This window comes from Pseudophryne corroboree, chromosome 7 (assembly GCF_028390025.1).
Source record: "Pseudophryne corroboree isolate aPseCor3 chromosome 7, aPseCor3.hap2, whole genome shotgun sequence".
NCBI lineage: Eukaryota > Metazoa > Chordata > Amphibia > Anura > Myobatrachidae > Pseudophryne > Pseudophryne corroboree.
Window position 1 is genome coordinate 25,602,792 of NC_086450.1, and position 20,208 is coordinate 25,622,999.

At 51.7% G+C, this 20,208-nt stretch overlaps 1 protein-coding gene across 1 annotated transcript in view; it reads right to left on the reverse strand.

Moving 5' to 3' along the window:
- Positions 1-20,208, reverse strand: part of OSBPL11 (oxysterol binding protein like 11) — an 87,536-nt gene that overhangs the window by 40,702 nt on the left and 26,626 nt on the right. Inside the window, exon 7 of the mRNA XM_063932782.1 lies at positions 5,323-5,471. Within this exon, the coding sequence (XP_063788852.1) occupies positions 5,323-5,471 (149 nt within the window). The remainder of the gene's footprint in view (positions 1-5,322; positions 5,472-20,208) is intronic.

Genomic DNA, 20,208 nt, shown 5'->3' on the forward strand with positions numbered 1-20,208 from the left:
TGTTACCCCACACACCCCAACCACCGGTCAGATACGTCTGCTATGTGTTACCCCACACACCCCAATCACCGGTCAGATACGTCTGCTATGTGTTACCCCACACACCTCAATCACCGGTCAGACACTTCTGCTATGTGTTATCCCACACACCCCAATCACCGGTCAGACACGTCTGCTATGTGTTATCCCGCACACCCCAATCACCGGTCAGACACAGATTCTGCTATGTTTTACCCCACACACCCCAACCACCGGTCAGACACAGATTCTGCTATGTGTTACCCCACACACCCCAATCACCGGTCAGACACGTCTGCTATGTGTTACCCCACACACCCCAATCACCGGTCAGACAGGTCTCCTATGTGTTACCCCGCACACCCCAATCACCGGTCAGACACGTCCAGCCCAATCACCGGTCAGACACGTCTGCTATGTGTTACCCCACACACCCCAACCACCGGTCAGACACGCCTGCTATGTGTTACCCCACACACCCCTACCACCGGTCAGACACAGATTCTGCTATGTGTTACCCCACACACCCCAATCACCGGTCAGACACGTCTGCTATGTGTTACCCCACACACCCCAACCACCGGTCAGACACGTCTGCTATGTGTTACCCCACACACCCCTACCACCGGTCAGACACAGATTCTGCTATGTGTTACCCCACACACCCCAATCACCGGTCAGACACGTCTGCTATGTGTTACCCCACACACCCCAACCACCGGTCAGATACGTCTGCTATGTGTTACCCCACACACCCCAACCAGCGGTCAGATACGTCTGCTATGTGTTACTCCACACACCTCAATCACCGGTCAGACACAGATTCTGCTATGTTTTACCCCACACACCCCAATCACCGGTCAGACACAGATTCTGCTATGTTTTACCCCACACACCCCAATCACCGGTCAGACACAGATTCTGCTATGTGTTACCCCACACACCCCAATCACCGGTCAGACACGTCTGCTATGTGCTACCCCACACACCCCAATCACCGGTCAGACACAGATTCTGCTATGTGTTACCCCACACACCCCAATCACCGGTCAGACACGTCTGCTATGTGTTACCCCACACACCCCAACCACCGGTCAGACACGTCTGCTATGTGTTACCCCGCACACCCCAATCACCGGTCAGACACGTCTGCTATGTGTTACCCCGCACACCCCAATCACCGGTCAGACACGTCTGCTATGTGTTAACCCGCACACCCCAATCACCGGTCAGACACGTCTGCTATGTGTTACCCCGCACACCCCAATCACCGGTCAGACACGTCTGCTATGTGTTACCCCGCACACCCCAATCACCGGTCAGACACGTCTGCTGTGTGTTACCACGCACACCCCAATCACCGGTCAGACACGTCTGCTATGTGTTACCCCACACACCCCAATCACCGGTCAGACACTTCTGCTATGTGTTACACCGCACACCCCAATCACCGGTGTCAAAGTCGAAAAATATTGTGATGCATACACCATGTACTAACCCCATGCACATGCCCGCTGCGCGTGCACTTATTCCGCCGTGCGTGCACATATCCGCAATTTGCGTATGATCGCTCCCGCGTTCCTGCGCGTGGCATGGGTATTTACGGCGGAGTTTGTGGGCGCATAGAGGATTATCAGAACATTACATATTTAACCCAAATAAGTGTACATTTTACACATAGCCACCCCGCACCACATCAGCAAGTATCAACAGTTTAAACAGTTCCAGGACTAAGGGATTCGCCTTTGCATGATAGGAAGGGTCAGACTAAGGTTAGAAGGTGATGTCTAGTATCCAGCTGTAGGGTATTTTAAGGGTAACATTCCGGTGTTGATTAGAGAAAGATCGCATGTTCCAGTATATTGTTATGTGCAGAATTAGAATATAGATATAAACTGTATTTACTGTATATTATGTATGCGGCGGGAATCCAGAGGAAACCACCCACAAGAGCAGTTGAGAAAGACATCGCCCACCTTTTCAAATCAACCTATGACCTCTCCTGTAATGTAAAGATGCTTCTCTGTGTCCAATGGACAATGAGATTACAGTGACCATTGTATCGTGTATAGAAGTTGTGTATAAAAAGCCTGTTGCTGCCTGGCTGGTCAGAAGACTCTGAACGCTTTCTACCTGATAAGCTGAGGACTGGTCCAGGTTGCGCAAGCGAACATTCTCACGTATGTACATTTTCTGTAGCCATTATTCTGTTGTAGATTTCTCTTGTTAGCCTGTAGTGTATAATTTGTACTGTTATCCTTTTTGAAATAATCCACTGTGGCCTTAGAACCCTGTGGTTCACTACATATCGGTGTTGTGTCCTCCTTTCCTGCAAGGGTTTAAAGCGTATTTTACTGTATAAGGTTTAAGAATGTATTGATAAGGTGTACGCACTGCGGGTACTTTATACCGTCAGCGCTACTTAAGGTTTAATGTATAACATCATTACAGTGCTTTGCGGCACATGGTTTAGAGCAGAGGTTCTCAAACTCGGTCCTCGGGAGCCCACACAGTGCATGTTTTGCAGGTAACCCAGCAGGTGCACAGGTGTATTAATTACTCACTGACACATTTTAAAAGGTCCACAGGCGGAGCTAATTATTTCACTTGCGATTCTGTGAGGAGACCTGCAAAACATGCACTGTGTGGGCCCTCGAGGACAGAGTTTGAGAACCTCTGGTTTAGAGTGTAAGAATAACATTACATTACGAATAAGGTTTAAAGTTTATTAAAAGTGTGTGCGCGCGCTGTGCGTACTCTGTACACTCAGCGCGGCGTGTGTACGCCAAGTACGTACCACGTACGGGACTCTGTACGCAAATAGCGTACAAAGTGCGTAGCGCGTGTATTCAGTCTAGCGGCCATAGCGGCTCCACGGTAAAAGTGTATCTAGAGGTATAGCTTTATGGTTTAAGATAATATCGACATTATCACTGGTCAGACACGTCTGCTGTGTGTTACCCCACACACCCCAATCACCGGTCAGACACAGATTCTGCTATGTGTTACCACGCACACCCCAATCACCGGTCAGACACGTCTGCTGTGTGTTACCACGCACACCCCAATCACCGGTCAGACACGTCTGCTGTGTGTTACCACGCACACCCCAATCACCGGTCAGACACAGATTCTGCTGTATTGCGGAGAAGGGATCACACAGAATGGGGAGAATCACACACATGTGCAATCCCCATTATTATGAGATGACTATCATGTGGAAACTGATTCTATGGGGTAAATTTACTAAGGTGGGAGGGGTGTTTTTTTTTAGAACTGGTGATATTTCCAGTAGCAACCCATCTTCTAGAAGCATCTAGATAAATGTGAAATAGAATCTGATTAGTTGCTATGAGCAACATCACCAGTTCCAAAAAACTCCCCTTAGTAAATTTACCCCTATGACAACTTACATTCACTTATATCAGGTGTGAACTTACACAACCTTCCATCTATACAACTTTACAGACCGCCGGTCACTGCAGAACCAGACAAGCTGTAAATCCCTCCCACCACACACACATACACAATACGTTACCCCGGTAACACAAAGACCGATATACTGTATATTCTCACAGCACACTCACACAGACATTCCGCACACTCACTCACACAGACATTCCGCACACTCACTTACACAGACATTCCGCACACTCACTCACACAGACATTCCGCACACTCACTCACACCGACATTCCGCACACTCACTCACACCGACATTCCGCACACTCACTCACACCGACATTCCGCACACTCACTCACACCGACATTCCGCACACTCACTCACACCGACATTCCGCACAATCACTTACAGTGACATTCCGCACAATCACTGACAATCCGCACACTTACTGACATTCCGCACACTCACTTATTGATATTCCGCACACTCACTGACATTCCGCATACGCACTGATATTCTGCACACTCACTTACTGACATTCCGCACACTCACTCACTGACATTCCGCACACTCACTCACTGACATTCCGCACACTCACTCACTGACATTCCGCACACTCACTCACTGACATTCCGCACACTCACTCACTGGCATTCCGCACTCTCCTGACTAATCAGCAATGAGCAGGAGTTAAGGGAAGTTCCAGCAATGTTACTGGACAGAGTCTTACAGCGTATACATATTCATTCAGGCCCAATAAGACCACTGTATAGATTACACGCTGCTCTGTAGCATGGCATAAGATACAGCAGCTCAAAGTATATTCAGGCTGACAAAGGGCTTTCCATCTGAATACCTATCGCCGCCCTGTCTGGCGCTGTGATGTCATATAATATAACACCCTTGTCTGTGTAGTCAGCGACTGCGGGCTACTGAACCACAGCAGCGTGGAACCTGTACTGGGTGCCTGGTATTTAGAACATTCATGCACAGAAAGGTATGCAGTACAGTATGTCAGCGGGGCTTGTGAAAACACCAACACCAGAGACTCTGCTACCTGACACCGCTCCCAGACACATCCCGGGTGTGGTGACAGCTCTCAGCCATACACAGGGGCAGCCGCACCTAGACCTGGAGAGAAGACGAGGAGTGCTCGCACAAAACACCAGCCGGGTATACAGACCGATGCAAACCTGCGCCCGAACGCAGATCCCCGACGCAGCCAAAACCAGCAGCTGGATCTGCAGCATACATTATATCTATCACCATACAAATCTAAACGCATTCAGTTACTGCATCCGTCATGGTGGCGGCGTGCAAATAAGATTGCAGGCAGTGGAGGAGGAAGACGCTGTATATGCGGTAACACTGCGGGCAGCACTAACCCCAGGCTTATTCCCAAATCCACTGTAACACGCAGCACCAAATAAGAGGCCTGCTTTCCCCCTTCTAAGCTATACGAGAACGCGGACGCTGATCCGATTGGTTGCTGCGAACTACAGGAATTGCGCAGCCACCTATACTCGGACAGTGCGTAGACTCGTTATCTTTATAATACACCGGTCTTACTCTGAACCTATCGATAATGCATTTCACCGTGATACAATGTTTCCAGCCTGCCCCAGTCTTGTACACAGTGTATTAACTTTAAAGGGGGAACACCTGACTGCACCCCTGAATTATCGGGAGAGATTTTGGAGATTTGTACCAATATGAAGCTATAAAAGACCCGCGTCTAAGATCACAGTCAGTAACAGCTCCAGAGAGAGGAGTATATCTGCAGAGGGGGCACGTACCATATTGCAGCCGGGTTATCCCACCGCAGACACCGGGCCCACAGACATCCAGCCTGACTAATCACATAAGATTCTTGGGTGCAGGTGGGGTGCACAGGATCTTACCCTGCTCAGATGGCCGGCGTCAGGCAACCCCTCAGTCTCATTCAGCAAGTCCTGCTCTTTGCTCTCCTCCGCCCGGAAGTTGGGGTCTTCTCCATTCTCCAGGTGCTCGGGCAGGAGGATCTTTGGTTCCAACCAATTGATCGTCACCCCTGAAGCAGAAGGAATTTTGCTGTGAAAATTGCTCATTATCCAGATGGAGCGCAGAGAGGGGAACTGCCCTCTGGAATAGAATCATACTTCAGGTACAACATGGGAAGGGCGACTGCTGTCTGGGGTATATAGCAGAATTACTGCTTCTCAGAGCCGGCTGATGCACCTTTCTTAGGACAGAACCCTCCCACTAATTTGCATGTTACCTGTAACTGGCCGGGGTGTGATAGGATTATCCGACACAGGGAGGTGTAACACAAAACCAAACTAATTCTGTTCTGCAGACAGGACTGTCAAACGTGTTCTATCACATGGCAGCTGCACACATTGCTCAGGGGCACAGGTAACACACAGGAATCTGCAGGACAGGGGGGCACAGGTAACACACAGGAATCTGCAGGATAGAGGGGCACAGGTAACACACAGGAATCTGCAGGATAGAGGGGCACAGGTAACACACAGGAATCTGCAGGACAGGGGGGCACAGGTAACACAGGAATCTGCAGGATAGGGAGGCACATGTAACACACAGGAATCTGCAGGATAGAGGGGCACAGGTAACACACAGGAATCTGCTGGACAGGGGGGCACAGGTAACACAGGAATCTGCAGGATAGGGAGGCACATGTAACACACAGGAATCTGCAGGACAGGGGGGCACAGGTAACACACAGGAATCTGCAGGACAGGGGGGCACAGGTAACACACAGGAATCTGCAGGACAGGGGGGCACAGGTAACACACTGGAATCTGCAGGATAGAGGGGCACAGGTAACACACAGAGGAATCTGCAGGCTAGAAGGGCACAGGTAACACACAGGAATCTGCAGGATAGAGGGGCACAGGTAACACACAGGAATCTGCAGGATAGGGAGGCACAGGTAACACACAGGAATCTGCAGGATAGAGGGGCACAGGTAACACACAGGAATCTGCAGGCTAGAAGGGCACAGGTAACACACAGGAATCTGCAGGATAGAGGGGCACAGGTAACACAGGAATCTGCAGGATAGAGGGGCACAGGTAACACACAGGAATCTGCAGGACAGGGGGGCACAGGTAACACACAGGAATCTGCAGGACAGGGGGGCACAGGTAACACACAGGAATCTGCAGGACAGGGGGGCACAGGTAACACACAGGAATCTGCAGGATAGAGGGGCACAGGTAACACAGGAATCTGCAGGATAGAGGGGCACAGGTAACACACAGGAATCTGCAGGCTAGAAGGGCACAGGTAACACAGGAATCTGCAGGATAGAGGGGCACAGGTAACACAGGAATCTGCAGGATAGAGGGGCACAGGTAACACACAGGAATCTGCAGGATAGAGGGACACAGGTAACACACAGGAATCTGCAGGACAGGGGGGCACAGGTAACACACAGGAATCTGCAGGACAGGGGGGCACAGGTAACACACAGGAATCTGCAGGACAGGGGGGCACAGGTAACACACAAGAATCTGCAGGACAGGGGGGCACAGGTAACACACAGGAAACTGCAGGATAGAGGGGCACAGGTAACACACAGGAATCTGCAGGATAGAGGGGCACAGGTAACACACAGGAATCTGCAGGCTAGAGGGGCACAGGTAACACACAGGAATCTGCAGGCTAGAGGGGCACAGGTAACACACAGGAATCTGCAGGATAGAGGGGCACAGGTAACACACAGGAATCTGCAGGATAGGGAGGCACAGGTAACACAGGAATCTGCAGGATAGAGGGGCACAGGTAACACAGGAATTTGCAGGATAGAGGGGCACAGGAAACACAGGAATCTGCCGGATAGAGGGGCACAGGTAACACACAGGAATCTGCAGGATAGAGGGGCACAGGTAACACACAGGAATCTGCAGGATAGAGGGGCACAGGTAACACAGGAATCTGCAGGACAGGGGGGCACAGGTAACACACAGAAATCTGCAGGATAGAGGGGCACAGGTAACACAGGAATCTGCAGGATAGAGGGGCACAGGTAACACACAGGAATCTGCAGGCTAGAGGGGCACAGGTAACACACAGGAATCTGCAGGATAGAGGGGCACAGGTAACACACAGGAATCTGCAGGATAGAGGGGCACAGGTAACACACAGGAATCTGCAGGATAGAGGGGCACAGTTAACACAGGAATCTGCAGGATAGAGGGGCACAGGTAACACAGGAATCTGCAGGATAGAGGGGCACAGGTAACACAGGAATCTGCAGGCTAGAGGGGCACAGGTAACACACAGGAATCTGCAGGATAGAGGGGCACAGGTAACACACAGGAATCTGCAGGATAGAGGGGCACAGGTAACACACAGGAATCTGCAGGATAGAGGGGCACAGGTAACACACAGGAATCTGCAGGCTAGAAGGGCACAGGTAACACACAGGAATCTGCAGGATAGGGAGGCACAGGTAACACACAGGAATCTGCAGGACAGGGGGGCACAGGTAACACACAGGAATCTGCAGGACAGAGGGGCACAGGTAACACACAGGAATCTGGAGGACAGGGGGGCACAGGTAACACACAGGAATCTGCAGGATAGAGGGGCACAGGTAACACACAGGAATCTGCAGGATAGAGGGGCACAGGTAACACACAGGAATCTGCAGGATAGAGGGGCACAGGTAACACACAGGAATCTGCAGGATAGAGGGGCACAGGTAACACACAGGAATCTGCAGGACAGGGGGGCACAGGTAACACACAGGAATCTGCAGGACAGGGGGGCACAGGTAACACACAGGAATCTGCAGGACAGGGGGGCACAGGTAACACACAAGAATCTGCAGGACAGGGGGGCACAGGTAACACACAGGAATCTGCAGGATAGAGGGGCACAGGTAACACAGGAATCTGCAGGATAGAGGGGCACAGGTAACACACAGGAATCTGCGGGATAGAGGGGCACAGGTAACACAGGAATCTGCAGGATAGAGGGGCACAGGTAACACACAGGAATCTGCAGGATAGAGGGGCACAGGTAACACACAGGAATCTGCAGGATAGAGGGGCACAGGTAACACACAGGAATCTGCGGGATAGAGGGGCACAGGTAACACAGGAATCTGCAGGATAGAGGGGCACAGGTAACACACAGGAATCTGCGGGATAGAGGGGCACAGGTAACACACAGGAATCTGCAGGATAGAGGGGCACAGGTAACACACAGGAATCTGCAGGATAGAGGGGCACAGGTAACACACAGGAATCTGCGGGATAGAGGGGCACAGGTAACACACAGGAATCTGCAGGATAGAGGGGCACAGGTAACACACAGGAATCTGCGGGATACAGGGGCACAGGTAACACAGGAATCTGCAGGATAGAGGGGCACAGGTAACACACAGGAATCTGCAGGATAGAGGGGCACAGGTAACACACAGGAATCTGCAGGATAGAGGGGCACAGGTAACACACAGGAATCTGCAGGACAGGGGGGCACAGGTAACACACAGGAATCTGCAGGATAGGGAGGCACAGGTAACACACAGGAATCTGCAGGACAGGGGGGCACAGGTAACACACAGGAATCTGCAGGACAGAGGGGCACAGGTAACACACAGGAATCTGGAGGACAGGGGGGCACAGGTAACACACAGGAATCTGCAGGATAGAGGGGCACAGGTAACACACAGGAATCTGCAGGATAGAGGGGCACAGGTAACACACAGGAATCTGCAGGATAGAGGGGCACAGGTAACACACAGGAATCTGCAGGATAGAGGGGCACAGGTAACACACAGGAATCTGCAGGACAGGGGGGCACAGGTAACACACAGGAATCTGCAGGACAGGGGGGCACAGGTAACACACAGGAATCTACAGGATAGGGAGGCACATGTAACACAGGAATCTGCAGGATAGAGGGGCACAGGTAACACACAGGAATCTGCAGGATAGAGGGGCACAGGTAACACACAGGAATCTGTAGGATAGAGGGGCACAGGTAACACACAGAAACCTGCAGGATAGAGGGGCACAGGTAACACACAGGAATCTGCTGGACAGGGGGGCACAGGTAACACAGGAATCTGCAGGATAGAGGGGCACAGGTAACACACAGGAATCTGCAGGCTAGAGGGGCACAGGTAACACACAGGAATCTGCAGGATAGAGGGGCACAGGTAACACACAGGAATCTGCAGGATAGAGGGGCACAGGTAACACACAGGAATCTGCAGGATAGAGGGGCACAGTTAACACAGGAATCTGCAGGATAGAGGGGCACAGGTAACACAGGAATCTGCAGGATAGAGGGGCACAGGTAACACAGGAATCTGCAGGCTAGAGGGGCACAGGTAACACACAGGAATCTGCAGGATAGAGGGGCACAGGTAACACACAGGAATCTGCAGGATAGAGGGGCACAGGTAACACACAGGAATCTGCAGGATAGAGGGGCACAGGTAACACACAGGAATCTGCAGGCTAGAAGGGCACAGGTAACACACAGGAATCTGCAGGATAGGGAGGCACAGGTAACACACAGGAATCTGCAGGACAGGGGGGCACAGGTAACACACAGGAATCTGCAGGACAGAGGGGCACAGGTAACACACAGGAATCTGCAGGACAGGGGGGCACAGGTAACACACAGGAATCTGCAGGATAGAGGGGCACAGGTAACACACAGGAATCTGCAGGATAGAGGGGCACAGGTAACACACAGGAATCTGCAGGACAGAGGGGCACAGGTAACACACAGGAATCTGCAGGATAGAGGGGCACAGGTAACACACAGGAATCTGCAGGATAGAGGGGCACAGGTAACACACAGGAATCTGCAGGACAGGGGGGCACAGGTAACACAGGAATCTGCAGGACAGGGGGGCACAGGTAACACACAGGAATCTGCAGGACAGGGGGGCACAGGTAACACACAAGAATCTGCAGGACAGGGGGGCACAGGTAACACACAGGAATCTGCAGGATAGAGGGGCACAGGTAACACAGGAATCTGCAGGATAGAGGGGCACAGGTAACACACAGGAATCTGCAGGATAGAGGGGCACAGGTAACACAGGAATCTGCGGGATAGAGGGGCACAGGTAACACAGGAATCTGCAGGATAGAGGGGCACAGGTAACACACAGGAATCTGCAGGATAGAGGGGCACAGGTAACACACAGGAATCTGCAGGATAGAGGGGCACAGGTAACACACAGGAATCTGCGGGATAGAGGGGCACAGGTAACACACAGGAATCTGCAGGACAGGGGGGCACAGGTAACACACAGAAATCTGCAGGATAGAGGGGCACAGGTAACACAGGAATCTGCAGGATAGAGGGGCACAGGTAACACACAGGAATCTGCAGGCTAGAGGGGCACAGGTAACACACAGGAATCTGCAGGATAGAGGGGCACAGGTAACACACAGGAATCTGCAGGATAGAGGGGCACAGGTAACACACAGGAATCTGCAGGATAGAGGGGCACAGTTAACACAGGAATCTGCAGGATAGAGGGGCACAGGTAACACAGGAATCTGCAGGATAGAGGGGCACAGGTAACACAGGAATCTGCAGGCTAGAGGGGCACAGGTAACACAGGAATCTGCAGGATAGAGGGGCACAGGTAACACACAGGAATCTGCAGGATAGAGGGGCACAGGTAACACACAGGAATCTGCAGGATAGAGGGGCACAGGTAACACACAGGAATCTGCAGGCTAGAAGGGCACAGGTAACACACAGGAATCTGCAGGATAGGGAGGCACAGGTAACACACAGGAATCTGCAGGACAGGGGGGCACAGGTAACACACAGGAATCTGCAGGACAGAGGGGCACAGGTAACACACAGGAATCTGCAGGACAGGGGGGCACAGGTAACACACAGGAATCTGCAGGATAGAGGGGCACAGGTAACACACAGGAATCTGCAGGATAGAGGGGCACAGGTAACACACAGGAATCTGCAGGACATAGGGGCACAGGTAACACACAGGAATCTGCAGGACATAGGGGCACAGGTAACACACCAGAATCTGCAGGATAGAGGGGCACAGGTAACACACAGGAATCTGCAGGACAGGGGGGCACAGGTAACACCCAGGAATCTGCAGGATAGAGGGGCACAGGTAACACACAGGAATCTGCAGGATAGAGGGGCACAGGTAACACACAGGAATCTGCAGGACAGGGGGGCACAGGTAACACACAGGAATCTGCAGGACAGAGGGGCACAGGTAACACACAGGAATCTGCAGGATAGAGGGGCACAGGTAACACACAGGAATCTGCAGGATAGAGGGGCACAGGTAACACACAGGAATCTGCAGGACAGGGGGGCACAGGTAACACACAGGAATCTGCAGGACAGGGGGGCACAGGTAACACACAGGAATCTGCAGGACAGGGGGGCACAGGTAACACACAAGAATCTGCAGGACAGGGGGGCACAGGTAACACACAGGAATCTGCAGGATAGAGGGGCACAGGTAACACAGGAATCTGCAGGATAGAGGGGCACAGGTAACACACAGGAATCTGCAGGATAGAGGGGCACAGGTAACACAGGAATCTGCGGGATAGAGGGGCACAGGTAACACAGGAATCTGCAGGATAGAGGGGCACAGGTAACACACAGGAATCTGCAGGATAGAGGGGCACAGGTAACACACAGGAATCTGCAGGATAGAGGGGCACAGGTAACACACAGGAATCTGCAGGATAGAGGGGCACAGGTAACACACAGGAATCTGCGGGATACAGGGGCACAGGTAACACAGGAATCTGCAGGCTAGAGGGGCACAGGTAACACACAGGAATCTGCAGGATAGAGGGGCACAGGTAACACACAGGAATCTGCGGGATAGAGGGGCACAGGTAACACACAGGAATCTGCGGGATAGAGGGGCACAGGTAACACACAGGAATCTGCAGGATAGAGGGGCACAGGTAACACACAGGAATCTGCAGGATAGAGTGGCACAGGTAACACAGGAATCTGCAGGACAGGGGGGCACAGGTAACACACAGGAATCTGCGGGATAGAGGGGCACAGGTAACACAGGAATCTGCAGGATAGAGGGGTACAGGTAACACACAGGAATCTGCAGGACAGGGGGGCACAGGTAACACACAGGAATCTGCAGGATAGAGGGGCACAGGTAACACACAGGAATCTGCAGGATAGAGGGGCACAGGTAACACACAGGAATCTGCAGGATAGAGGGGCACAGGTAACACAGGAATCTGCAGGATAGAGGGGCACAGGTAACACATATATACTGGACATAGGGGCACAGGTAACACACAGGAATCTGCAGGATAGAGGGGCACAGGTAACACACAGGAATCTGCAGGATAGAGGGGCACAGGTAACACACAGGAATCTGCAGGATAGAGGGGCACAGGTAACACACAGGAATCTGCAGGACAGGGGGGCACAGGTAACAGGAATCTGCAGGATAGAGGGGCACAGGTAACACAGGAATCTGCAGGATAGAGGGGCACAGGTAACACAGGAATCTGCAGGAAAGATGGGCACAGGTAACACACAGGAATCTGCAGGATAGAGGGGCACAGGTAACACAGGAATCTGCAGGATAGAGGGGCACAGGTAACACAGATACTGTATATACTGGACATGGGGCACAGGAAACACACAGGAATCTGCAGGATAGAGGGGCACAGGTAACACACAGGAATCTGCGGGATAGAGGGGCACAGGTAACACACAGGAATCTGCAGGATAGAGGGGCACAGGTAACACAGGAATCTGCAGGATAGAGGGGCACAGGTAACACATATATACTGGACATAGGGGCACAGGTAACACACAGGAATCTGCAGGATAGAGGGGCACAGGTAACAGGAATCTGCAGGACAGGGGGGCACAGGTAACACACAGGAATCTGCAGGATAGAGGGGCACAGGTAACACAGGAATCTGCAGGATAGAGGGGCACAGGTAACACACAGGAATCTGCAGGATAGAGGGCACAGGTAACACACAGGAATCTGCAGGATAGAGTGGCACAGGTAACACACAGGAATCTGCAGGACAGGGGGGCACAGGTAACACACAGGAATCTGCAGGATAGAGGGGCACAGGTAACACACAGGAATCTGCAGGATAGAGGGGCACAGGTAACACACAGGAATCTGCAGGATAGAGGGGCACAGGTAACACAGGAATCTGCGGGATAGAGGGGCACAGGTAACACACAGGAATCTGCGGGATAGAGGGGCACAGGCAACACACAGGAATCTGCGGGATAGAGGGGCACAGGTAACACACAGGAATCTGCAGGATAGAGGGGCACAGGTAACACACAGGAATCTGCAGGATAGAGTGGCACAGGTAACACAGGAATCTGCAGGACAGGGGGGCACAGGTAACACACAGGAATCTGCAGGACAGGGGGGCACAGGTAACACAGGAATCTGCAGGATAGAGTGGCACAGGTAACACACAGGAATATGCAGGATAGAGTGGCACAGGTAACACAGGAATCTGCAGGATAGAGTGGCACAGGTAACACACAGGAATCTGCAGGATAGAGTGGCACAGGTAACACACAGGAATCTGCAGGATAGAGGGGCACAGGTAACACACAGGAATCTGCAGGATAGAGTGGCACAGGTAACACACAGGAATCTGCAGGACAGGGTGGCACAGGTAACACACAGGAATCTGCAGGATAGAGGGGCACAGGTAACACACAGGAATCTGCAGGATAGAGGGGCACAGGTAACACAGGAATCTGCAGGATAGAGGGGCACAGGTAACACACAGGAATCTGCAGGATAGAGTGACACAGGTAACACACAGGAATCTGCAGGATAGAGTGGCACAGATAACACACAGGAATCTGCAGGACAAGGGGGCACAGGTAACACACAGGAATCTGCAGGATAGAGGGGCACAGGTAACACACAGGAATCTGCAGGATAGAGTGGCACAGGTAACACGCAGGAATCTGCAGGATAGAGGGGCACAGGTAACACACAGGAATCTGCAGGATAGAGGGGCACAGGTAACACACAGGAATCTGCAGGACAGGGGGGCACAGGTAACACACAGGAATCTGCAGGACAGGGGGGCACAGGTAACAGACAGGAATCTGCAGGATAGAGGGGCACAGGTAACACACCGGAATCTGCAGGACAGGGGGGCACAGGTAACACACAGGAATCTGCAGGATAGAGGGGCACAGGTAACACACAGGAATCTGCAGGATAGAGTGACACAGGTAACACACAGGAATCTGCAGGATAGAGTGGCACAGATAACACACAGGAATCTGCAGGACAAGGGGGCACAGGTAACACACAGGAATCTGCAGGATAGAGGGGCACAGGTAACACACAGGAATCTGCAGGATAGAGTGGCACAGGTAACACACAGGAATCTGCAGGATAGAGGGGCACAGGTAACACAGGAATCTGCAGGATAGAGGGGCACAGGTAACACAGGAATCTGCAGGATAGAGGGGCACAGGTAACACACAGGAATCTGCAGGATAGAGGGGCACAGGTAACACACCGGAATCTGCAGGACAGGGGGGCACAGGTAATACACAGGAATCTGCAGGATAGGGGGGCACAGGTAACACACAGGAATCTGCAGGACAGGGGGGCACAGGTAACACAGGAATCTGCAGGATAGAGGGGCACAGGTAACACACAGGAATCTGCAGGACAGGGGGGCACAGGTAACACACAGGAATCTGCAGGATAGAGGGGCACAGGTAACACACAGGAATCTGCAGGATAGAGGGGCACAGGTAACACACAGGAATCTGCAGGATAGAGGGGCACAGGTAACACACAGGAATCTGCAGGATAGAGGGGCACAGGTAACACACAGGAATCTGCAGGATAGAGGGGCACAGGTAACACACAGGAATCTGCAGGATAGAGGGGCACAGGTAACACAGGAATCTGCAGGATAGAGGGGCACAGGTAACACACAGGAATCTGCGGGATAGAGGGGCACAGGTAACACACAGGAATCTGCGGGATAGAGGGGCACAGGTAACACACAGGAATCTGCAGGATAGAGGGGCACAGGTAACACACAGGAATCTGCAGGATAGAGGGGCACAGGTAACACACAGGAATCTGCAGGATAGAGGGGCACAGGTAACACAGGAATCTGCAGGATAGAGGGGCACAGGTAACACACAGGAATCTGCAGGATAGAGGGGCACAGGTAACACACAGGAATCTGCAGGCTAGAAGGGCACAGGTAACACACAGGAATCTGCAGGATAGGGAGGCACAGGTAACACACAGGAATCTGCAGAATAGAGGGGCACAGGTAACACACAGGAATCTGCAGGACATAGGGGCACAGGTAACACAGATACTGTATATACTGGACATGGGGCACAGGTAACACACAGGAATCTGCAGGATAGAGGGGCACAGGTAACACACAGGAATCTGCGGGATAGAGGGGCACAGGTAACACACAGGAATCTGCAGGATAGAGGGGCACAGGTAACACACAGGAATCTGCAGGATAGAGGGGCACAGGTAACACACAGGAATCTGCAGGATAGAGGGGCACAGGTAACACACAGGAATCTGCAGGATAGAGGGGTACAGGTAACACACAGGAATCTGCAGGATAGAGGGGCACAGGTAACACACAGGAATCTGCAGGCTAGAGGGGCACAGGTAACACAGGAATCTGCAGGCTAGAGGGGCACATGTAACACACAGGAATCTGCAGGCTAGAGGGGCACAGGTAACACAGGAATCTGCAGGCTAGAGGGGCACAGGTAACACACAGGAATCTGCAGGCTAGAGGGGCACAGGTAACACAGATATATACTGGGCATAGGAGCACAGGTAACACAGACATCTACTGGGTATAGGGCACAGGTAACAGGCATCTACTGGGCATAGGGGCACAGGTAACAGATATACACTGGACAGAGGGGCACAGGTAACAGATATATACTGGGCATAGGGGCACAGGTAACACATCTACTGGGCACAGGTAACAGACATCTACTGGGCACAGGGGCACAGGTAACACACATCTACTGGGCATAGGGCACAGGTAACAGACATATACTGGGCATAGGGGCACAGGTAACACAGGCATCTACTGGGCATAGGGGCACAGGTAACAGATATATACTGGACAGAGGGGCACAGGTGACAGATATATACTGGGCATAGGGGCACAGGTAACAGATATATACTGGACAGAGGGGCACAGGTAACAGATATATACTGGGCATAGGGGCACAGGTATAACAGATATATACTGGGCATAGGGGCACAGGTATAACAGATATATACTGGGCACAGGGGCACAGGTAACACAGACATCTACTGGGCACAATACTCAGGAGCACTAGTACCACTCAGATATATGCTGTACCCGATGCACAGGTAACACTAAGACATACATTGGACACAAAGCTCTGGAACGTTGGTAACAGTCAGATATATGCTGGACACGAGGCTCAGGTGCACAGGTAACACCCTGGCATTAGCAGGACACAATATTCAGGAAAAGGGGCAAACAAGACGGGCAAAGTGGTTCTTATCTGCCATCAAATTCTATGTTTCTATGTAACACTGGGAACACTCAGGCTTTAGCTGGATACAATACTCACTCAGTACAACAGGTAACCCTCAGGCATATGCTGGACACAACGTGCAGTACCACAGGTAACCCCCAGACATATACTGGACACAGGTAATCCTCAGATATATTCTAGACACAATGCTGAGAGGCACAGGTAACACTCAGACATATGCTGAACATTAGGTACAGGTAACACTGACATTTGCTGGACATAATGCTGAGAGGCACAGGTAACACTCAGATATATGCTGGACACAATGTGCAGGAACACAGGTAACCCTCACGTATATTGCTGGACATAATGCTGAGAGGCACAGGTAACACTCAGATATATGCTGGACACAATGTGCAGGAACACAGTAACCCTCACGTATATTCTAGACACAATGCTGAGAGGCACAGGTAACACTGACATTTGCTGGACACAATGCTGAGAGGCACAGGTAACACTGACATTTGCTGGACATAATGCTGAGAGGCACAGGTAACACTCAGATATATGCTGGACACAATGTGCAGGAACACAGTAACCCTCACGTATATTCTAGACACAATGCTGAGAGGCACAGGTAACACTGACATTTGCTGGACACAATGCTGAGAGGCACAGGTAACACTGACATTTGCTGGACATAATGCTGAGAGGCACAGGTAACACTCAGATATATGCTGGACACAATGTGCAGGAACACAGGTAACCCTCACGTATATTCTAGACAATGCTGAGAGGCACAGGTAACACTGACATTTGCTGGACATAATGCTGAGAGGCACAGGTAACACTCAGATATATGCTGGACACAATGTGCAGGAACACAGGTAACCCTCACGTATATTCTAGACACAATGCTGAGAGGCACAGGTAACACTGACATTTGCTGGACACGATGCTGAGAGGCACAGGTAACACTCATACATATGCTGGACACGATGCTGAGAGGCACAGGTAACACTCATACATATGCTGGACACGATGCTGAGAGGCACAGGTAACACTCATACATATGCTGGACACGATGCTGAGAGGCACAGGTAACACTCATACATATGCTGGACACGATGCTGAGAGGCACAGGTAACACTCATACATATGCTGGACACGATGCTGAGAGGCACAGGTAACACTCATACATATGCTGGACACGATGCTGAGAGGCACAGGTAACACTCATACATATGCTGGACACGATGCTGAGAGGCACAGGTAACACTCATACATATGCTGGACACGATGCTGAGAGGCACAGGTAACACTCATACATATGCTGGACACGATGCTGAGAGGCACAGGTAACACTCATACATATGCTGGACACAAGGCTCAGGAACACAAGTAGCACTCACACATGCTGGACTGATGCTCAAGGGCACACATAACCCTCCGGCATATGCTGGACACGATGTGCAGTGGGCGCAGGTAACAGACATCCGCAGGACATGATGCACAGGTAACGCTCAAACATGCACACTGGGGGTCATTCCGAGTTGATCGCGCACTAGCAGTTTTTAGCAGCCGTGCAAACGCTATGCCGCCGCCCACTGGGAGTGTATCTTCTCTTGGCAGAAGTGCGAACGCCTGTGCAGCAGAGCGCCTGCAAAATCATTTGGTGCAAAACAAGACCAGCCCTGTAGTTACTCTTCGTGTGCATTGATTCTAACGACGGAGGGACGGCTTTTGACGTCACACACCCGCCCAGCGTACGGCCAGCCACGCCTGCGTCCCCCCCCCCTCCCCCGACACGCCTGCGTTTTCCTAAACACTCCCTGAAAACGATCAGTTGACACCCAGAAACGCTCGATTCATGTCAATCTTCCTGCGTTCGGCCGTGCGACTGGAATCTTCTGTGCAAACCCACGATGCTCAGTGTACCCGTACGACGCGCCTGCACATTGCGACGCATGCGCAGAAATGGCAGATGTTTAGCCTGATCGCTGCGAATAACGGCAGCTAGCGATCAGCTCGGAATGACCCCCCATATTCGGAGGCACAGTATGTGGAGGTAGGAGGCTGGCAGGACATTTCCCTGGGAGCTGTGACCTGCTATAACACAGGACTCTGGTTTCACCACAACTAAAGCAATGAGGCGGCTCTACGCTCCGGCAATAAATTATTCACACATTCCATTCTTATGCTCGGAACGCTGAGCTGGAGCCTGAATGTGTCAGTTCCTGTTACACTTAGCGATGGGAGCTGCTGCAACTTCAGGTGGAAGCCGCTCATTATTAATAAGCGGCTGCGATAGAGAACGCAGATAACAGCCGCTGCAGAACACGGACAGCTGCCGCCAGCGCCATCACTACAGCAAAGCTAATGCAGTCACCTACGTACTGTTACACACCGCAGAAGGGTCACTGGTCCCAGATATCCGCTCGCTCTGTGTGTTACCCACTGATAATACTGTTGTGTACATCTCTCATAGAACGTCAGTGTTCCATCACTCAGGGGGGGGGTCAGGGAGGGTGTTACAGTGTACGGGGATGAAGTGAGCGACGCGGACTCTCCCCGAGCACAGTACGTCACTCACCTGCACGTCGGCTCAGCCGGGAAGAGAAAGCAGCACAAATTCTTAACATGTTTCCAATAGCGGAGCTCTGAGAGGCGGGTGTGTGGGGGGGGGAGGCAGGAATGTAACCCGTTTATTAGCTTGTGTCATTAGAGGTTCAGGTGTGTGGCACAGAAGATCTACAATGTCCACCGCATATGTCAACATGGTCAAAATGCAGACTTATGAAAGGCCGACGCGGGAAAAGGTCAACAAGGACAACAGGTTGACACATGAAAATGTAGACGCAGGAAATGGTTGTCACTAAAAAGGTCGACAACTTTAAAAAAAAAATAAGATTTTACTCACCGGTAAATCTATTTCTCGTAGTCCGTAGTGGATACTGGGAACTCCGTAAGGACCATGAGGAATAGCGGCTCCGCAGGAGACTGGGCACAACTAAAGAAAGCTTTAGGTCACCTGGTGTGCACTGGCTCCTCCCACTATGACCCTCCTCCAAGCCTCAGTTAGGACACTGTGCCCGGACGAGCTGACACAACAAGGAAGGATTTTGAATCCCGGGTAAGACTCATACCAGCCACACCAATCACACCGTATAACTCGTGATACTATACCCAGTTAACAGTATGAATATAACTGAGCCTCTCAACAGATGGCTCAACAATAACCCTTTAGTTAG